Raw genomic sequence first — 23,411 nt, 5'->3', positions numbered from 1 at the left:
TAACAATTACAGACCTTTCCATTCTTTGTAGGTGGAAAAACTGCAAAATCGGCTATGTATCAAATATTTATTTTCCCCACTGTACATATGGCAGCTGGCATGTGGAGGTGGGGGTACTGATGCATTGGGACATTTGGAGGTGGCAACATTGATGCATTGGGGCATGTGGAGGTGGGGGCACTGTTGCATTGGGAAATGTGGTGTTGGTTGAGGGGGCACTGGTGCATTGAGATATGAGGTGTTGGTTGTAGGGGCACTGGTGCATGGAGGCATGTGGAGGTGGGGGCACTAATGCATTGGGGAATGTGGTGTTGATCAAGGGGGCACTGGTGCACTGGGGCACGTGGTGCTGATTGTGGGGGCACTGATGCATTGGGGCACATGGTGATGGGGGCACTGGTGCATAAGGGCATGTGGAGGTGGGGGCACTGGTGAATAAGGGCATGTGGAGGTGGGGGCACTGGTGCATAAGGGCATGTGGAGGTGGGGGCACTGGTGAATAAGGGCATGTGGAGGTGGGGGCACTGGTGAATAAGGGCATGTGGAGGTGGGGGCACTGGTGCATAAGGGCATGTGGTGTTGGTCGAGGGGGCACTGATGCATTGGGGAACGTGGTGTTGGTTGAGGGGGCACTGATGCATTGGGGAATGTGGTGTTGGTCGAGGGGGCACTGATGCATTGGTGAACGTGGTGTTGGTCGAGGGGGCACTGATGCATTGGGGCACAGGAGCATCACATGACGTTCACTCATTTGGAAGTTTTTACTGTTCTTAATTTCCAGATCAGTTTTGGAGCTTTCGATCCCGAATTAGGTGACAGACACCAGTTCCCCACATTCCTGCGTACCGTGCCCAATGAGAACATCCAGAATAAAGCCATCTCTCAGCTGCTGAAGCACCTCGGATGGACATGGGTGGGCATCTTGACCAGAGATGATGACCTGGGGGCACTTGATGGCCAAAATTTGAAAGAAGAGATAAGTCGTAACCAAGGCTGCGTGGCTTTCCTGGAGAAGATCCATTACCGATACTCCATGGAGAGGATCAGGAAGATATATGACATTGTCATGAACTCCACCGCCATTGCTGTTGTGGTATACAGTGAGGAAATGCACGTGAAGCCTCTTCTGGACATGATGGCAGATGCCGGGGCACAGAGCAAGATCTGGATCTACACCCTGAGCTTCACCTTCATCCCAGGCATGTTCTCAGAAGGAACCTCCAAGCTACTGAATGGCTCCATTGGTCTTGTCCTCCATAGTGAGCCTTTGCCCCAGTTTGACAGTTACCTTAGAAACATCCACCCAAACAAATACCCCGATGACATCTACATAAAGGACTTTTGGAAGGTGGCGTTCAATTGTAGCTGGTCCTCCAATGCTCCTCCTGCCAATGATACTGGAGATGTAGTGAACTGCAGCGGGGATGAAGATTTGAAGGACAAGGTGGAGTCGCTGTTTGAGCTGGGGGATCTGAGCTACACCTTCCAGGCTTACATTGCAGTTTATGCCTTTGCTTATGCTCTTCACAACCTTCTGTACTGTGTGAGTCCTGCACAGAAGTCCTCCACCGCCTGTGGAGAAGAAGCTCTGCTGCCCTGGCAGGTATCCGGCTCACGACCAGACCATTATCTATAGTATGTCCCTGGGTTGTATCCTATACAGTCTCACATTTTTGCATCTGTTCCCTATTTCTTGGTTACATGTATTTAGTAAGAAGCGGAGCAGCTGGAAGTTGTTTCATTTTTGCATTTTAAATTAATTGAATCAATTAAAAGTGAAATCAATTGAGGAGGGAAATTAATTGTGTGACCTTTCAGAATAAACTCTCAGTGTGTATATAAGGAAAAACACTGTTTATGGCCAGTATATGAGTTGTATTCTGTATTCTCACCGTTTCCCCCTCTGCAGGAGCTATCCCAAATTGTCATTTCTTTGTGCATTAGTGAAGACCAGCTGCTATGTTTCCCATAAACCGCACATACAGACTTGAGGGATTCCTGCTCTCCTGAGTCTATGTAGCACATGGCGAGAGTCAGCAGCAGCTTGGTGGAAAATAAACAGCAATACTGAGCATTGTAACTGGGAATCCAACACTGGGGTGAGATAAGGAAAATAAACAGCAATACTGAGCATTGTAACTGGGAATCCAGCACTGGGATGAGATAAGGAAAATAAACAGCAATACTGAGCATTGTAACTGGGAATCCAACACTGGGGTGAGATAAGGAAAATAAACAGCTATACTGAGCATTGTAACTGGGAATCCAACACTGGGGTGAGATAAGGAAAATAAACAGCAATACTGAGCATTGTAACTGGGAATCCAACACTGGGGTGCGATAAGGAAAATAAACAGCAATACTGAGCATTGTAACTGGGAATCCAGCACTGGGGTGAGATAAGGAAAATAAACAGCAATACTGAGCATTGTAACTGGGAATCCAACACTGGGGTGAGATAAGGAAAATAAACAGCAATACTGAGCATTGTAACTGGGAATCCAACACTGGGGTGCGATAAGGAAAATAAACAGCAATACTGAGCATTGTAACTGGGAATCCAACACTGGGGTGAGATAATGAAAATAAACAGCAATACTGAGCATTGTAACTGGGAATCCAACACTGGGGTGAGATAAGGAAAATGAACAGCAATACTGAGCATTGTAACTGGGAATCCAACACTGGGGTGAGATAACGAAAATAAACAGCAATACTGAGCATTGTAACTGGGAATCCAACACTGGGGTGAGATAAGGAAAATAAACAGCAATACTGAGCATTGTAACTGGGAATCCAACACTGGGGTGAGATAAGGAAAATAAACAGCAATACTGAGCATTGTAACTGGGAATCCAACACTGGGGTGAGATAAGGAAAATAAACAGTAATACTGAGCATTGTAACTGGGAATCCAACACTGGGGTGAGATAAGGAAAATAAACAGCAATACTGAGCATTGTAACTGGGAATCCAGCACTGGGGTGAGATAAGGAAAATAAACAGCAATACTGAGCATTGTAACTGGGAATCCAACACTGGGGTGAGATAAGGAAAATAAACAGCAATACTGAGCATTGTAACTGGGAATCCAACACTGGGGTGAGATAAGGAAAATAAACAGCAATACTGAGCATTGTAACTGGGAATCCAGCACTGGGGTGAGATAAGGAAAATAAACAGCAGTACTGAGCATTGTAACTGGGAATCCAACACTGGGGTGAGATAAGGAAAATAAACAGCAATACTGAGCATTGTAACTTGGAATCCAACACTGGGGTGAGATAAGGAAAATAAACAGCAATACTGAGCATTGTAACTGGGAATCCAGCACTGGGGTGAGATAAGGAAAATAAACAGCAATACTGAGCATTGTAACTGGGAATCCAGCACTGGGGTGAGATAAGGAGAATAAACAGCAATACTGAGCATTGTAACTGGGAATCCAACACTGGGGTGAGATAAGGAAAATAAACAGCAATACTGAGCATTGTAACTGGGAATCCAGCACTGGGGTGAGATAAGGAAAATAAACAGCAATACTGAGCATTGTAACTGGGAATCCAACACTGGGGTGAGAAAAGGAAAATAAACAGCAATACTGAGCATTGTAACTGGGAATCCAGCACTGGGGTGAGATAAGGAAAATAAACAGCAATGCTGAGCATTGTAACTGGGAATCCAACACTGGGGTGAGAAAAGGAAAATAAACAGCAATACTGAGCATTGTAACTGGGAATCCAACACTGGGGTGAGATAAACAGCAACAGTATGAAGGACATTATAGAACAGTACAGAGCAGAGTAGCTGGGAATCCATCACTGGAATGGGATAAAATAATAGAAAACAGCAGCATGGAGCACGTTATACAGTACTGAGCAGTAAACTTATCAGAACTATTTTATATATTTCACTTGTTTATTAATTTTAATCATTTGAATATTTTTTTTCAGCATTTCTACCTCGTCTAAGATTCTACATGATGCTTTGTGGATGATGAGCATTATCATTTTCACTTGTGGTTGTTTTTTTGTTTTTTTTAAGCTTTTTTGGCTGAAACTTGGGAAATCTATGAATATGACGCAACGTTCAGTGAAGATCTCGATATTCAGAGTTTCTTCCCAGACTCCTGGATATCTGGAGTCCGCGACGTGACCGCAGGTTATTATTTCTTTCAGGTCTACCGTTATCTGATGGGAGTTTCCTTCACAACCCGCTCAGGCGATGAAATATTCTTTAATGATATCGGTGAAGTTCCGGCCACATTCGATATAATGAACCTTCAGATATTTACTAATAATGAGTACAGATTGGTGAAAGTGGGGAGGTACGATTCTCGGGCCGCGAGGAGTGAGCAGATCTCTCTGGATATTGGGACTGTTGTATGGAACCAGGAATATAAGGAGGTGACCTGTCCATTATTATAGTATAACCTGATTTTGTGAGGCCTTTAATCTATGCAGAACGTGTTCCCTTTAATTATATTGTAATATTGTTTTTATATTTTACACACACAAAAAATAAACTATAAGAGCTAATAATACTGAATGGCAGGAAAAAGACCCAAAAAGGATGTGATTGATTGAGTAGGGATTTCTCCTGCTGGACCCTTTGGCCCTTGTTGTATTAGAAGTCTGTTATATTATGCAGTGAGCTCCCCCTACTGGTGGCTGCAGACAGGATCTTATCATGGATCTCTGTATACAGGGAGCTCCCCCTACTGGTGGCTGCAGACAGGATCTTATCATGGATCTCTGTATACAGGGAGCTCCCCCTACTGGTGGCTGCAGACAGGATCTTATCATGGATCTCTGTATACAGGGAGCTCCCCCTAGTGGTGGCTGCAGATAGAATCTCATCATGTATCTCTGTATACAGGGAGCTCCCCCTAGTGGTGGCTGCAGACAGGATCTTATCATGTATCTCTGTATACAGGGAGCTCCCCCTAGTGGTGACTGCAGACAGAATCTTATCATGGATCTCTGTATACAGGGAGCTCCCCCTAGTGGTGGCTGCAGATAGAATCTCATCATGTATCTCTGTATACAGGGCGCTCCCCCTAGTGGTGGCTGCAGACAGGATCTTATCATGTATCTCTGTATACAGGGCGCTCCCCCTAGTGGTGGCTGCAGACAGAATCTCATCATGTATCTCTGTATACAGGGCGCTCCCCCTAGTGGTGGCTGCAGACAGGATCTTATCATGTATCTCTGTATACAGGGAGCTTCCCCTAGTGGAGGCTGCAGACAGGATCTTATCATGTATCTCTGTATACAGGGAGCTCCCCCTAGTGGTGGCTGCAGACAGGATCTTATCATGTATCTCTGTATACAGGGTGCTCCCCCTAGTGGTGGCTGCAGACAGAATCTTATCATGTTTCTCTGTATACAGGGAGCTCCCCCTAGTGGAGGCTACAGACAGAATCTTATCATGTATCTCTGTATACAGGGAGCTCCCCCTAGTGGTGGCTGCAGACAGAATCTTATCATGTATCTCTGTATACTGGGAGCTCCCCCTAGTGGTGGCTGCAGACAGGATCTTATCATGTATCTCTGTATACTGGGAGCTCCCCCTAGTGGTGGCTGCAGACAGGATCTTATCATGTATCTCTGTATACTGGGAGCTCCCCCTAGTGGTGGCTGCAGACAGGATCTTATAATGTATCCCTGTATACAGGGAGCTCCCCCTAGTGATGGCTGCAGACAATATCTTATCATGTATCTCTGTATAGAGGGAGCTCCCCCTAGTGGTGGCTGCAGACAGAATCTCATCATGTATCTCTGTATACAGGGCGCTCCCCCTAGTGGTGGCTGCAGACAGGATCTTATCATGTTTCTCTGTATACAGGGAGCTCCCCCTAGTGGAGGCTACAGACAGAATCTTATCATGTATCTCTGTATACAGGGAGCTCCTCCTAGTGGTGGCTGCAGACAGAATCTTATCATGTATCTCTGTATACTGGGAGCTCCCCCTAGTGGTGGCTGCAGACAGGATCTTATAATGTATCCCTGTATACAGGGAGCTCCCCCTAGTGATGGCTGCAGACAATATCTTATCATGTATCTCTGTATACAGGGAGCTCCCCCTAGTGGTGGCTGCAGACAGAATCTCATCATGTATTTCTGTATACAGGGAGCTCCCCCTAGTGGTGGTGCAGACAGGATCTTATCATGTATCTCTGTATACAGGGAGCTCCCCCTAGTGGAGGCTACAGACAGAATCTTATCATGTATCTCTGTATACAGGGAGCTCCCCCTAGTGGTGGCTGCAGACAGAATCTTATCATGTATCTCTGTATACTGGGAGCTCCCCCTAGTGGTGGCTGCAGACAGGATCTTATCATGTATCTCTGTATACTGGGAGCTCCCCCTAGTGGTGGCTGCAGACAGGATCTTATCATGTATCTCTGTATACTGGGAGCTCCCCCTAGTGGTGGCTGCAGACAGGATCTTATAATGTATCCCTGTATACAGGGAGCTCCCCCTAGTGATGGCTGCAGACAATATCTTATCATGTATCTCTGTATAGAGGGAGCTCCCCCTAGTGGTGGCTGCAGACAGAATCTCATCATGTATCTCTGTATACAGGGCGCTCCCCCTAGTGGTGGCTGCAGACAGGATCTTATCATGTTTCTCTGTATACAGGGAGCTCCCCCTAGTGGAGGCTACAGACAGAATCTTATCATGTATCTCTGTATACAGGGAGCTCCTCCTAGTGGTGGCTGCAGACAGAATCTTATCATGTATCTCTGTATACTGGGAGCTCCCCCTAGTGGTGGCTGCAGACAGGATCTTATAATGTATCCCTGTATACAGGGAGCTCCCCCTAGTGATGGCTGCAGACAATATCTTATCATGTATCTCTGTATACAGGGAGCTCCCCCTAGTGGTGGCTGCAGACAGAATCTCATCATGTATCTCTGTATACAGGGAGCTCCCCCTAGTGGTGGTGCAGACAGGATCTTATCATGTATCTCTGTATACAGGGAGCTCCCCCTAGTGGTGGCTGCAGACAGAATCTCATCATGTATCTCTGTATACAGGGAGCTCCCCCTAGTGGTGGCTGCAGACAGAATCTTATCATGTATCTCTGTATACAGGGAGCTCCCTCTAGTGGTGACTGCAGACAGGATCTTATCATGTATCTCTGTATACAGGGAGCTCCCCCTAGTGGTGGCTGCAGACAGAATCTTATCATGTATTTCTGTATACAGGGAGCTCCCCCTAGTGGTTGCTGCAGACAGAATCTTATCATGTATTTCTGTATACAGGGAGCTCCCCCTAGTGGTGTCTGCAGACAGAATCTCATCATGTATCTCTGTATACAGGGAGCTCCCCCTAGTGGTGGCTGCAGACAGAATCTTATCATGTATCTCTGTATACAGGGAGCTCCCCCTAGTGGTGTCTGCAGACAGAATCTCATCATGTATCTCTGTATACAGGGAGCTCCCCCTAGTGGTGGCTGCAGACAGAATCTCATCATGTATCTCTGTATACAGGGAGCTCCCCCTAGTGGTGGCTGCAGACAGAATCTTATCATGTATTTCTGTATACAGGGAGCTCCCCCTAGTGGTGGCTGCAGACAGAATCTTATCATGTATTTCTGTATACAGGGAGCTCCCCCTAGTGGTGGCTGCAGACAGAATCTCATCATGTATCTCTGTATACAGGGAGCTCCCCCTAGTGGTGGCTGCAGACAGAATCTTATCATGTATTTCTGTATACAGGGAGCTCCCCCTAGTGGTGGCTGCAGACAGGATCTTATCATGTATCTCTGTATACAGGGAGCTCCCCCTAGTGGTGGTGCAGACAGGATCTTATCATGTATCTCTGTATACAGGGAGCTCCCCCTAGTGGTGGCTGCAGACAGAATCTTATCATGTATCTCTGTATACAGGGAGCTCCCTCTAGTGGTGACTGCAGACAGGATCTTATCATGTATCTCTGTATACAGGGAGCTCCCCCTAGTGGTGGCTGCAGACAGAATCTTATCATGTATTTCTGTATACAGGGAGTTCCCCCTAGTGGTTGCTGCAGACAGAATCTTATCATGTATTTCTGTATACAGGGAGCTCCCCCTAGTGGTGTCTGCAGACAGAATCTCATCATGTATCTCTGTATACAGGGAGCTCCCCCTAGTGGTGGCTGCAGACAGAATCTTATCATGTATCTCTGTATACAGGGAGCTCCCCCTAGTGGTGTCTGCAGACAGAATCTCATCATGTATCTCTGTATACAGGGAGCTCCCACTAGTGGTGGCTGCAGACAGAATCTCATCATGTATCTCTGTATACAGGGAGCTCCCCCTAGTGGTGGCTGCAGACAGAATCTTATCATGTATTTCTGTATACAGGGAGCTCCCCCTAGTGGTGGCTGCAGACAGAATCTTATCATGTATTTCTGTATACAGGGAGCTCCCCCTAGTGGTGGCTGCAGACAGAATCTCATCATGTATCTCTGTATACAGGGAGCTCCCCCTAGTGGTGGCTGCAGACAGAATCTTATCATGTATTTCTGTATACAGGGAGCTCCCCCTAGTGGTGGCTGCAGACAGGATCTTATCATGTATCTCTGTATACAGGGAGCTCCCCCTAGTGGTGGTGCAGACAGGATCTTATCATGTATCTCTGTATACAGGGAGCTCCCCCTAGTGGTGGCTGCAGACAGAATCTTATCATGTATCTCTGTATACAGGGAGCTCCCCCTAGTGGTGGCTGAAGACAGAATTATACCATTTGGTTTCAGTGATATAAATGTGCATTAAGACACTAATCAGTGCAGAATATTTGATCTTATCCGAAGATAAAATTTAGAAATTCATTCCAAATATAGTTTCAACTTTCCTCCATATTTAGGTTCCACATTCAGTTTGCAGTGAAAGTTGTCAACCTGGAAACCGGAAAATCTCCATTCAGGGTCTTCCCATATGCTGCTTCCAGTGTGTTCCATGCTCGCTTGGGGAAATCACGAATGAAACTGGTAATGGAGGTTATTATTCTTCATCTGACTTACTTTGTTTGTTGGTTGAATTATTGTAATAATTTGATTTCCTGCTCCCGACATCACCAAGAGTCTATGGGGTCAAATAATGAGAACCACGTATTATTTTTCACGTAAATTTGCTCAAAAATGCAACAAGCCAAGAAAAATCATCACATACGTTATGCTTAATGCTGGGCTCTGGGGGGCAGAGCTCAGAACACCCTGACTCTTCATGCTTGGCCCTGTCAGGCCCTGGTAATACGTTGGCCAGAGCATTTCTCTAAGCTTCTATGTAACGTTATCTTTTATTGATATGAGGTCATTCATGAATCTTTTTTGACTCCAGACGCAGCGGTTTGTACGAAATGCTCAGAAGACATGTGGCCCAACGAGAAGCAGGACAGCTGCCTCATGAAGGTGGTTCAGTTCCTGTCCTACGAAGAGATGATGGCGGTCTCCTTGGCTGCCGCTTCCATCACCTTCTCCATTAAAACCCTCACAATTTTATGCATCTTCAGAAAATTCTCAGACACGCCGGTGGTGAAGGCCAATAACAGAAGTCTCAGCTACGTCATCCTTGTAGGACTCATCGTGTGTTTCCTCTCTTCACTCATTTTCATTGGGTATCCTTTGGGGGTCATCTGTCTCCTCCGCCAGGTTGTGTTTGGTGTTTCCTTTTCAGTCGTTGTGTCCGGAATGTTGGCCAAGACAATTACAGTCATCCTCATCTTTCAGTCCACAAAACCCAACGCAATGGGCAAACGCTTTGACTCCAGGATCTCACATGTGGTCATGTTCATCTGTCCTCTATTCCAGGTTGGGATCTGCATTGTTTGGCTCGGGACGGTTCCCCCTTATGCAGAATTAAACATGACGTCTAAACCTGATATAATCATTGCACAATGTAATGAGGGATCCAACCTGTTCTTCTACTGCATGTTGGGGTATATGGGACTATTGGCCACTGTAAGCTTCATTGTGGCGTTTTTATCCCGGAAACTCCCGGACAGCTTCAGTGAGGGTCAATATATCACCTTCAGTATGTTTGTGTTTCTCAGTGTCTGGATATGTTTTATTCCGGCTTATCTGAGTGCCGAAGGGAAGGACCTGGTCACAGTTGAAGTGTTTGCAATCACGGCTTCCAGTGCTGGTCTGTTGGGTTGCCTTTTCTTCCCTAAATGTTATATCATCCTGTTCAGACCAGAAATGAACACAAAACAGTATATACGGGGGAAGCAGTAAACTGGGTCCACCTAAAGTTCATGTGTGTCCACCTAAAATTCATGTGTATCCTCTTAAAGTTTATGTGTGACCCCCTAAAGTTCATGTGGGTCCTTCTAAAGTTCATGTGGGTCCTCTTAAAGTTCATGTGGGTCCTCCTAAAGTTCATGTGAGTCCTCCTAAAGTTCATGTGTGTCCTCCTAAAGTTCATGTGAGTCCTCCTAAAGTTTGTGTGGGTCCTCCTAAAGTTCATGTGTGTCCACTAAAGGTTAATGTGTGTCCTCCTAAAGTTCATGCGTATCCACCTAAAGTTTATGTGCATCCTCCTAAAGTTCATGTGTGTCCTCCTAAAGTTCATGTGTATCCTCCTAAAGTTCACGTGTGTCCTCCTAAAGTTTGTGTGGGTCCTCCTAAAGTGCATGTGTATCCACCTAAAATTCATGTGTGTCCTCCTAAAGTTCATGTGTGTCCACCAAAGGTTAATGTGTGTCCACCTAAAGTTCGTGTGTCCTTCTAAGGTTATGTGTTTGTCCTCCTAAGGCTCATATGTTTCCAGATAAAGTTCATCTGTTTCCACCTAATGTTTATGTGCCTCCTCCTGAATTTCATGTGTTTTCTGCTAACGTTCATGTGTGTCCTCCAAAAGTAAAATTCTTATGTTGAAAATTCTAGAACCCAGGTAATTTCTGCTGCCATAAAACCCCTCATTGTCCTCAAAGTTTTTTTGTCCTACTGCTTCACAAATGTGAATTATGGTGAATTATGGTATATTTGTTAACAAGACCATTGTTAAATCTTGGTCGCAGTGTTACATTTCCTTCCATGGCATTTTGGGAGATTCATGTCTTTACCTTTGTTGCTCTCAATCTCTATGTACGTTAGTGAACTGATACATTTCCTTTCACCATGTCTTTATGTTCTTTTTCCTTTTCCTGTGCTTGGATCAGTATTCAGGGGAATTATTGGGATAGTGAGCAGCTGATGTCAGGGCCTGATTGCATTGTTATTAAGGACAGCCTGTGTCATAGAGAAAAACTGTAAAATCCATGAAGACATCTCCGGAAGAGGGACATATCACCCTCATACTGAACATATGGGATTAATTATAACTGGGGAAGTGAGAAAGGGCTCGCAGTTCAACCTTTATTGAAGTAGGATCTCCTGTCGTGAACAGGTGATACCTAAGGGAATAGGATTCGTATACATAGAGGCAGGGGTGGATTAAGAGTAGCAAGGGCCCTGGGCGGTAGCACAGATTGCCCTCATTATAATCCGCCTATGCATAGAGGCAGAGAAGTATAGGGGCTTCCTCTGTCCAAAGGAATCAGCCTCCTCTGTTCAAAGGAGTTATCTCAGACTCTCTGGAGCCAGTGGTCAGTGATGAATATTGCGGTTTGCATCAATCCGATATTTATGGAAGATATATTTTCGGCATTGTAGTGAATGGTCGAGCATAACGCATTCACTCACATTAATATAAGGCGGCTGAACACCTCCAACTGATGGATGATGCTAACCATGCCATATTTCATCTCTATAGAAAGGTAAAATCATGATAGGAAACATGATGACAATATCTACCGCCTGGGATCTCCAGAGGTGAAGATATCCTAAAAGGCCTAGCACATCCCACGACTAGCCCCCATATGAGATGACCAAGGGGAGGTATGTGGGCGTAAACTTGATCTAATAAAAATCAGAGTTTGGGTTTCTGTCATTGGTCAGTTCTGGAAGACTCACTACTCTGTGGTTCTGTTGCTCCAAGGAGTTGTTCTAAGGCGTGCTTCCCTCTGCTAAGCTCTGAGCCATTTCCGTGACACAGGTTTAGTAATTTTTCTTTTGTTATCCCTTTTATTTCACCTGACTGTATACACCGTATTGTTTTGTTCCGATTTTGTAACATTTTTTTTTATAAACACTGCCTACCTGAAGACATACGCTACTAGTAAAAGGTGTCCAATCGGCCAGTATAAATGATTGGTGGTGGCAGCTAGTGGTGGTCCCTTTTTCCTATTATTGTGGAGTTGGTAGTGCCATACTGGGGTATATACAGTATATATATATATATATAGTCCATGCATTGGAGTCAGAGGTTTATATACCATATGCTCACTGTACGTTTCCCAATAATGAGTTTAGTAGTGGAACCAGCCACGTCCTCGTCTATCACTTGACAGTCAATTGCGTAATTGTCCTGACAAATTGGTGGTATCTGCGCGATTCTCTCTGATTTTATCCTACACAGCCTGGAATCAGACTGTAAGCTCCCAATATATTGATTAGGTGAGGACATGGCATACAAGAACACAGAACACACATACCGCATATATCCTATCTATAATGCTAATTATAGTTACATGGTAGGATTAGGACTGCCGACAGTCACCATTATTTATAAATCTGTATATATGTCTGTATACAGTCAGCTCCTCAGCTCCCCCCAGTGGTGGCAGCAGACAACACAATACATAGTCCCCATAGTATAATGAGATCAGCCCCAACCAACCAATGACATGGAAAATTGAAACATCAGAGTAAGTAGCAATAATCAAAAGGGTTTTCCCTTTCATACTTGTTTGGTAAAAATAATGACATCAGCTGGTACTCGCTGTTCCTGCATCTCCGCAGCTGCTCCAGTAATTGTGTATGGGCTGCAGCGGTGACGTCATGTGCTGCAGCCGATCAGTGCTGCTGATGTAGATGGCACGTGCTGCTTAGCTCAGTGATATTCACATCATGGGGACATCGCATTTCAGAGTCTGGGGTTCAGGAACAATCTGTTTTGCTCATTAGTTCATTAATTAGTGATGATCTCTCTTTCCCTGCAGGTCACTGACAAAATATCAAGGAGAAGGAACAGTAATGAATGTAATTAAAGAAGCCCTCTACTGCTCCTCCTCCTCTTCCTCCTCCTGGTCCTCACCCTCCTCCTTCTCCTCCTCTCCCTCCTCTTCCTCCTCCTCATCCTCCCCCTCCTCCTCCTCTTCCTCCTCCTCGTCCTCCTCATCCTGCTCCTCTTCCTCCTCCTCCTCCTGCTCCTCGTCCTCCCCCTCCTCCTCCTGCTCCTCTTCCTCCTCCTCCTCCTGCTCCTCATCCTCCCCCTCCTCCTCCTCCTGCTCCTCGTCCTCCCCCTCCTCCTCCTCCTGCTCCTCGTCCTCCCCCTCCTCCTTGTCCTCCTCATCCTGCTCCTCTTCCTCCTCCTCCTCCTGCTCCTCGTCCTCCCCCTCCTCCTCCTCCTGCTCCTCTTCCTCCTCCTCCTCCTGCTCCTCATCCTCCCCCTCCTCCTCCTCCTGCTCCTCATCCTCCCCCTCCTCCTCGTCCTCCCCCTCCTCCTCGTCCTCCTCCTGCTCCTCTTCCTCCTCCTCCTCCTGCTCCTCATCCTCCTCCTCCTCCTCCTCCCATTGAAGTTTTTATCCTCTTAATATATTGCAGCCGTCATATTACACAGCACTGTGCTCTTACAATTGCTCATTCTTCCTTTCTACCCAGATAATTCTTCTCCTTTCCATTAGGTCTATGACATCACGTGATTAAAACCTGACGAGCTGAATCCTTCTAAGCTCTATGTAGAAACCGCTATCACTGGCCGCTCACAGGCATCACGTGACCCCCGGCTCTGACACCCGCTGATGTCACAACAAGTGCTGTCAGCAGCCGGGGGTCTTTGTCTTCCGCGTTCCAGGTGGATGCCAGGCTGTGGGTGGGATTACCCCCCCCCCGCGTCACACCCGGCATCCACCGCACACTCTGCCTCTCCCCATCCATTCGGAAAGCGCGCGGTGGGTGCTGGGTGTGATGCGGAGGGGTGACCCAGCAGCCACCGCGGGGACCCCAGCACTGAGTCACGCCTCACTTGTCGTGACGTCAGCGCGGTGTCACGTGATGCCTGTGAGCGGCCACCAATAGCGCCACTCACAGGCAGAAACAGCAACGTAAGGTGATTACAAAAAGTCTTAGGGGCCCCGGGGGGATACATTGGGGGGGTATATATAAAGTACTGGACAACTTCTTTAATGTCCTGGTATAATGGTAGAAACAAGAGAAAGTCTTCAACAAATAACAAGACACAGAACTTCTCCATCTATTGCTAAAAATCTTAGGTTTAGCTGTGAGAACGTTCCTCAAGTGCTGCAACATCTGTAATTATTTATTCCATACTAGCTGCACTATCCGGCTTCGCCCGGGTTAATAACTGCTGTTAGCAAAATAGGATGTGTTAACAAAAATGTATTCTCCACACAAAAACCACAAAACAAATAGATAGAAATTTAATTATTAAAAGGCAAAAACTAAGCTAATAGAAGCATTTCACAACATATATTTCAACACCAGAGATATTCCACACAGATTGAACTAAATTGGCCAAGTAATGTGAAGTAATCTTCTACTCCTTATTCGAGAGCCTTTTGATAAACGACATTCTTAGTTCTTCCTTCAGGTGCAAACACGAACAGATTTTTGGCTGTTCCAACTCTTTTCTCTTGTCTGCAAGCCTCGCTTCCCTCTGCTCAGAAAGTTCATTGGCTCTTGAGGAAGCAGCTCTTGTTTTCATGTCTGCAAGCCTCGCTTCCCTCTCCTCAGAAAGTTCATTGGCCCTTGAGGAAGCAGCTCTTGTTTTCATGTCTGCAAGCCTCGCTTCCCTCTGCTCAGAAAGTTCATTGGCCCTTGAGGAAGCAGCTCTTGTTTTCATGTCTGCAAGCCTCTCTTCCCTCTGCTCAGAAAGTTCATTGGCCCTTGAGGAAGCAGCTCTTGTTTTCATGTCTGCAAGCCTTGCTTCCCTCTCCTCAGAAAGTTCATTGGCCCTTGAGGAAGCAGTTCTTGTTTTCATGTCTGCAAGCCTCGCTTCCCTCTGCTCAGAATGTTCATTGGCTCTTGAGGAAGCAGCTCTTGTTTTCATGTCTGCAAGCCTCGCTTCCCTCTCCTCAGAAAGTTCATTGGCCCTTGAGGAAGCAGCTCTTGTTTTCATGTCTGCAAGCCTTGCTTCCCTCTCCTCAGAAAGTTCATTGGCCCTTGAGGAAGCAGCTCTTGTTTTCATGTCTGCAAGCCTCGCTTCCCTCTGCTCAGAAAGTTCATTGGCCCTTGAGGAAGCAGCTCTTGTTTTCATGCCTGCAAGCCTCACTTCCCTCTCCTCAGAAAGTTCATTGGCCCTTGAGGAAGCAGCTCTTGTTTTCATGTCTGCAAGCCTCGCTTCCCTCTGCTCAGAAAGTTCATTGGCCCTTGAGGAAACAGCTCTTGTTTTCATGTCTACAAGCCTCTCTTCCCTCTGCTCAGAAAGTTCATTGGCCCTTGAGGAAGCAGCTCTTGTTTTCATGTCTGCAAGCCTTGCTTCCCTCTCCTCAGAAAGTTCATTGGCCCTTGAGGAAGCAGTTCTTGTTTTCATGTCTGCAAGCCTCGCTTCCCTCTGCTCAGAATGTTCATTGGCTCTTGAGGAAGCAGCTGCTGTTCTCAAATAGAAGCTGAGCTGTGATTGGTTGCCATTGGCAGCCTGATAAATCTTTGTGAGATGAGTTTTGTGTGTGCTGAGGGTGGTATATGTGTTCAAGCAAGTGGTAGTGTGTGGCGCATTTTGTGTGTGTGTTCATATCCCCGTGTGTGGTGAGTATCCCATGTCGGGGCCCCACCTTAGCAACTGTACGGTATATACTCTTTGGCGCCATCGCTCTCATTCTTTATTTCTCCCTTGTTCACATCTGGCAGCTGTCAATTTGCCTCCAACACTTTTCCTTTCACTTTTTCCCCATTATGTAGATAGGGGCAAAATTGTTTGGTGAATTGGAACGCGCGGGGTTAAAATTTCGCCTCACAACATAGCCTATGACGCTCTCGGGGTCCAGACATGTGACTGTGCAAAATTTTGTGGCTGTAGCTGCGACGGTGCAGATGCCAATCCCCGACATACATATATACACACATACACACACACATACATACACACATACAAACATACACACATACAAACATACACACTTACATACACACATACAAACATACACACATACAAACATACACACATACATACACACATACAAACATACACACATACAAACATACACACTTACATACACACATACAAACATACACACATACAAACATACACACATACATACACACATACAAACATACACACATACAAACATACACACATACACACACACATACATACACACATACATACACACATACACACATACATACACACATACAAACATACACACATACAAACATACACACTTACATACACACATACAAACATACACACATACAAACATACACACATACATACACACATACAAACATACACACATACAAACATACACACTTACATACACACATACAAACATACACACATACAAACATACACACATACACACACACATACATACACACATACACACATACATACACACATACACACATACATACACACATACATACACACATACACACACACATACACACACACACATTCAGCTTTATATCTTAGATCTATGTAAAGGACAAAGCTCAGATTCTCTGTCACAGAGAAGCAAACCTTCAGCATAGCAATAGAGGTGTTGAGGGAGGGCAATGGCCCTTCATGGTTGACCAAGTGAGTGTCAAATTATTATGTTGATTGCGCAATCCAACAGAAAACCAGACGGAGGCAAAGCTCTGTATGGGAGGATTCAGAGAATCTCTAATCTCGTTTATTTCTACTTAGCATTTTATATTGTTTTGAGTATATCAATAGCCAATCACCTACAGCCATACTACAGGCTTGAACCAATGTTAGTATAATTATTACGGAAATACACATATGGTCATATTATCGTTAGTTCGGTGCATCATGGAAATTTACAAGGTTACCCATCCCGGCTCAGACTAGTCAGATAACGGGAGCAGGGTGTCTCACAGAATGTTCTTGTGAGAAAAGGTTAGTGTGGGAAAGATGCATGTGAAGCATGAGAAAAGAAGGAAAGAATGCATGTTATGCAAGGAGTATAATAACATGATTTTAAAGCAAGCAGACAAAATGGAGTTGCTATAGCATGAGTATCAATATGTCCTTTACATTCCCCCCTAAAAATTATGTTATTATCAATAATAGAGGTGCTATCCCAGGGTCACACTTTGAACCTGAGGGACATTGGTCTTCACTCAATTAGTGCCCTTGTTACCAATCGAGGCTGTCGTGGCATGTCCATCCCAACTTGTTTGTTGACATGATCATAATGCTCTGATATTCAGACGTGAGGTTGGTCGGGGCAAGCGGGTAAAGGTCATCATTCCCTTGTCGTCCAGGTCCTCAATACTGGTCACATCTCGGAGGTCCGTGTACAGTAGCACTGGATGTTGGTTGACAGCGTCCTCCTTGCTCTCTGATGATTGGCAGGTTTTCCTCATGCAAAATGGGATACAATAAAAGACTAGTTTTAGTAAGACATATATTAACAAGATGCACGCAGCAATATGCAACACTCCTTGTAATGTTCTTGTGAGAAAAGGTCAGCGTGGGAGAGATGCATGTGAAGCATGAGAAAAGAAGGAAAGAATGCATGTTATGCAAGGAGTATAATAACATGATTTTAAAGCAAGCAGACAAAATGGAGTTGCTCTAGCATGAGTATCAATATGTCCTTTACAGAGGTACATGAAAAAGTTCTGCTTAGCAGAACCACCAGAAGGGAGAACTCCCTGAGTACTGTTTATATGCTGAACCTAATAATTACATAGCAATGAGCTCCCCCTTGTGGCGACTGCAGACAGAATTTTATCATGTATCCAGGTATACAGGGAGCTCCCCCTAGTGGTGGCTGCAGACAGAATCTTATCATGTATCTCTGTATACAGGCAGCTCCCCCTAGTGGTGGCTGCAGACAGAATCTTATTATGTATCTCTTTGTACAGGGAGCTTCCCCTAGTGGTGACTGCAGACAGGATCTTATCATGTATCTCTGTATACAGGGAGCTCCCCCTAGTGGCGGCTGCACACAGAGTCTTATCATGTATCTCTGTATACAGGGAGCTTCCCCTAGTGGTGACTGCAGACAGGATCTTATCATGTATCTCTGTATACAGGGAGCTCCCCCTAGTGGTGACTGCAGACAGGATCTTATCATGTATCTCTGTATACAGGGAGCTCCCCCTAGTGGTTTCTGCAGACAGGATCTTATTGTGTATCTCTGTATACAGGGAGCTCCCCCTAGTGGCGGCTGCAGACACAATCTTATCATGTATCTCTGTATACAGGGAGCTCCACCTAGTGGTGGCTGCAGACAGAATCACATCATGTATCTCTGTATACAGGGAGCTCCCCCTAGTGGTGGTTGCAGACAGAATCTTATCATGTATCTCTGTATACAGGGAGCTCCCCCTAGTGGTCGCTGCAGACAGGATCTTATCATGTATCTACGTATACAGGGAGCTCCCCCTAGTGGTGGCTGCAGACAGAGTCTTATCATGTATCTCTGTATATAGGGAGCTCTCCCTAGTGGTAACTGCAGACAGGATCTTATCATGTATCTCTGTATACAGGGAGCTCCCCCTAGTGGTGGCTGCAGACAGAATCTTATCATGTATCTCTGTATACAGGGAGCTCCCCCTAGTGGTGGCTGCAGACAGGATCTTATCCTGTATCTCTGTATACAGGGAGCTCCCCCTAGTGGTGGCTGCAGACAGAGTCTTATCATGTATCTCTGTATATAGGGAGCTCTCCCTAGTGGTAACTGCAGACAGGATCTTATCATGTATCTATGTATACAGGGAGCTCCCCCTAGTGGTGACCACAGACAGGATCTTATCATGTATCTCTGTATACAGGGCGCTCCCCTTAGTGGTGGCTGCAGACAGAATCTTATCATGTATCTCTGTATACAGGGAGCTCCCCCTAGTGGTGGTTGCAGACAGCATCTTATCATGTATCTCTGTATACAGGGAGCTCCCCCTAGTGGTGGCTGCAGACAGAATCTTATCATGTATCTCTGTATACAGGGAGTTCCCCCTAGTGGCGGCTGCAGACAGGTTCTTATCATGTATCTCTATATACAGGGAGCTCCTCCTAGTGGTAACTGCAGACAGGATCTTATCATGTATCTCTGTACACAGGGAGCTCCCCCTAGTGGTGGCTGCAGACAGGATCTTATCATGTATCTATGTATACAGGGAGCTCCCCCTAGTGGCGGCTGCAGACAGGTTCTTATCATGTATCTCTATATACAGGGAGCTCCTACTAGTGGAGGCTGCAGACAGGATCTTATCATGTATCTCTGTATACAGGGAGCTCCTCCTAGTGGTAACTGCAGACAGGATCTTATCATGTATCTCTATATACAGGGAGCTCCCCCTAGTGGTGGCTGCAGACAGGATCTTATCATGTATCTCTGTATACAGGGAGCTCCTCCTATCTTATCATGTATCTATGTATACAGGGAGCTCCCCCTAGTGGCGGCTGCAGACAGGTTCTTATCATGTATCTCTATATACAGGGAGCTCCTCCTAGTGGTAACTGCAGACAGGATCTTATCATGTATCTCTGTATACAGGGAGCTCCCCCTAGTGGTGGCTGCAGACAGAGTCTTATCATGTATCTCTGTATACAGGGAGCTTCCCCTAGTGGTGACTGCAGACAGAATCTTATCATGTATCTCTGTATACAGGGAGCTCCCCCTAGTGGTGACTGCAGACAGGATCTTATCATGTATCTCTGTATACAGGGAGCTCCCCCTAGTGGTGACTGCAGACAGGATCTTATCATGTATCTCTGTATACAGGGAGCTCCACCTAGTGGTGGCTGCAGACAGAATCACATCATGTATCTCTGTATACAGGGAGCTCCCCCTAGTGGTGGTTGCAGACAGAATCTTATCATGTATCTCTGTATACAGGGAGCTCCCCCTAGTGGTCGCTGCAGACAGGATCTTATCATGTATCTACGAATACAGGGAGCTCCCCCTAGTGGTGGCTGCAGACAGAGTCTTATCATGTATCTCTGTATATAGGGAGCTCTCCCTAGTGGTAACTGCAGACAGGATCTTATCATGTATCTCTGTATACAGGGAGCTCCCCCTAGTGGTGGCTGCAGACAGAATCTTATCATGTATCTCTGTATACAGGGAGCTCCCCCTAGTGGTGGCTGCAGACAGGATCTTATCCTGTATCTCTGTATACAGGGAGCTCCCCCTAGTGGTGGCTGCAGACAGAATCTTATCATGTATCTCTGTATACAGGGAGCTCCCCCTAGTGGTGGCTGCAGACAGGATCTTATCCTGTATCTCTGTATACAGGGAGCTCCCCCTAGTGGTGGCTGCAGACAGAGTCTTATCATGTATCTCTGTATACAGGGAGCTCCCCCTAGTGGTGGCTGCAGACAGAATCTTATCATGTATCTCTGTATACAGGGAGCTCCCCCTAGTGGTGGCTGCAGACAGGATCTTATCCTGTATCTCTGTATACAGGGAGCTCCCCCTAGTGGTGGCTGCAGACAGAGTCTTATCATGTATCTCTGTATATAGGGAGCTCTCCCTAGTGGTAACTGCAGACAGGATCTTATCATGTATCTATGTATACAGGGAGCTCCCCCTAGTGGTGACCACAGACAGGATCTTATCATGTATCTCTGTATACAGGGCGCTCCCCTTAGTGGTGGCTGCAGACAGAATCTTATCATGTATCTCTGTATACAGGGAGCTCCCCCTAGTGGTGGTTGCAGACAGCATCTTATCATGTATCTCTGTATACAGGGAGCTCCCCCTAGTGGTGGCTGCAGACAGAATCTTATCATGTATCTCTGTATACAGGGAGTTCCCCCTAGTGGCGGCTGCAGACAGGTTCTTATCATGTATCTCTATATACAGGGAGCTCCTCCTAGTGGTAACTGCAGACAGGATCTTATCATGTATCTCTGTACACAGGGAGCTCCCCCTAGTGGTGGCTGCAGACAGGATCTTATCATGTATCTATGTTTACAGGGAGCTCCCCCTAGTGGCGGCTGCAGACAGGTTCTTATCATGTATCTCTATATACAGGGAGCTCCTCCTAGTGGTAACTGCAGACAGGATCTTATCATGTATCTCTGTATACAGGGAGCTCCTCCTAGTGGTAACTGCAGACAGGATCTTATCATGTATCTATGTATACAGGGAGCTCCCCCTAGTGGCGGCTGCAGACAGGTTCTTATCATGTATCTCTATATACAGGGAGCTCCTCCTAGTGGTAACTGCAGACAGGATCTTATCATGTATCTCTGTATACAGGGAGCTCCCCCTAGTGGTGGCTGCAGACAGAGTCTTATCATGTATCTCTGTATACAGGGAGCTTCCCCTAGTGGTGACTGCAGACAGAATCTTATCATGTATCTCTGTATACAGGGAGCTCCCCCTAGTGGTGACTGCAGACAGGATCTTATCATGTATCTCTGTATACAGGGAGCTCCCCCTAGTGGTGACTGCAGACAGGATCTTATCATGTATCTCTGTATACAGGGAGCTCCCCCTAGTGGTTTCTGCAGACAGGATCTTATTGTGTATCTCTGTATACAGGGAGCTCCCCCTAGTGGCGGCTGCAGACACAATCTTATCATGTATCTCTGTATACAGGGAGCTCCACCTAGTGGTGGCTGCAGACAGAATCACATCATGTATCTCTGTATACAGGGAGCTCCCCCTAGTGGTGGTTGCAGACAGAATCTTATCATGTATCTCTGTATACAGGGAGCTCCCCCTAGTGGTCGCTGCAGACAGGATCTTATCATGTATCTACGTATACAGGGAGCTCCCCCTAGTGGTGGCTGCAGACAGAGTCTTATCATGTATCTCTGTATATAGGGAGCTCTCCCTAGTGGTAACTGCAGACAGGATCTTATCATGTATCTCTGTATACAGGGAGCTCCCCCTAGTGGTGGCTGCAGACAGAGTCTTATCATGTATCTCTGTATATAGGGAGCTCTCCCTAGTGGTAACTGCAGACAGGATCTTATCATGTATCTATGTATACAGGGAGCTCCCCCTAGTGGTGACCACAGACAGGATCTTATCATGTATCTCTGTATACAGGGCGCTCCCCTTAGTGGTGGCTGCAGACAGAATCTTATCATGTATCTCTGTATACAGGGAGCTCCCCCTAGTGGTGGTTGCAGACAGCATCTTATCATGTATCTCTGTATACAGGGAGCTCCCCCTAGTGGTGGCTGCAGACAGAATCTTATCATGTATCTCTGTATACAGGGAGTTCCCCCTAGTGGCGGCTGCAGACAGGTTCTTATCATGTATCTCTATATACAGGGAGCTCCTCCTAGTGGTAACTGCAGACAGGATCTTATCATGTATCTCTGTACACAGGGAGCTCCCCCTAGTGGTGGCTGCAGACAGGATCTTATCATGTATCTATGTATACAGGGAGCTCCCCCTAGTGGCGGCTGCAGACAGGTTCTTATCATGTATCTCTATATACAGGGAGCTCCTACTAGTGGAGGCTGCAGACAGGATCTTATCATGTATCTCTGTATACAGGGAGCTCCTCCTAGTGGTAACTGCAGACAGGATCTTATCATGTATCTCTATATACAGGGAGCTCCCCCTAGTGGTGGCTGCAGACAGGATCTTATCATGTATCTCTGTATACAGGGAGCTCCTCCTATCTTATCATGTATCTATGTATACAGGGAGCTCCCCCTAGTGGCGGCTGCAGACAGGTTCTTATCATGTATCTCTATATACAGGGAGCTCCTCCTAGTGGTAACTGCAGACAGGATCTTATCATGTATCTCTGTATACAGGGAGCTCCCCCTAGTGGTGGCTGCAGACAGAGTCTTATCATGTATCTCTGTATACAGGGAGCTTCCCCTAGTGGTGACTGCAGACAGAATCTTATCATGTATCTCTGTATACAGGGAGCTCCCCCTAGTGGTGACTGCAGACAGGATCTTATCATGTATCTCTGTATACAGGGAGCTCCCCCTAGTGGTGACTGCAGACAGGATCTTATCATGTATCTCTGTATACAGGGAGCTCCACCTAGTGGTGGCTGCAGACAGAATCACATCATGTATCTCTGTATACAGGGAGCTCCCCCTAGTGGTGGTTGCAGACAGAATCTTATCATGTATCTCTGTATACAGGGAGCTCCCCCTAGTGGTCGCTGCAGACAGGATCTTATCATGTATCTACGAATACAGGGAGCTCCCCCTAGTGGTGGCTGCAGACAGAGTCTTATCATGTATCTCTGTATATAGGG

At 46.1% G+C, this 23,411-nt stretch overlaps 1 protein-coding gene across 1 annotated transcript; it reads left to right on the top strand.

Annotated features, from left to right (window-relative positions):
• The first annotated feature begins 736 nt into the window (after window positions 1–736).
• LOC141157776 (extracellular calcium-sensing receptor-like) lies at window positions 737–10,223 on the top strand. Its single transcript, XM_073645305.1, has 4 exons — window positions 737–1,603; window positions 4,179–4,406; window positions 8,855–8,978; window positions 9,328–10,223. Exons 1-4 carry the CDS (start codon window positions 737–739, stop codon window positions 10,221–10,223), a joined length of 2,115 nt encoding a protein of 704 aa, XP_073501406.1.
• Window positions 10,224–23,411: the final 13,188 nt, after the last annotated feature.

The sequence above is a fragment of the Phyllobates terribilis genome, unplaced genomic scaffold (genome assembly GCF_046119375.1).
Source record: "Phyllobates terribilis strain yellow unplaced genomic scaffold, ASM4611937v1 Scaffold_8__6_contigs__length_399053987, whole genome shotgun sequence".
Classification (NCBI taxonomy): Eukaryota; Metazoa; Chordata; class Amphibia; order Anura; family Dendrobatidae; genus Phyllobates; species Phyllobates terribilis.
Note: the sequence above shows the minus strand (reverse complement) of the source record. Positions and strands in the feature narration are given on the sequence as shown.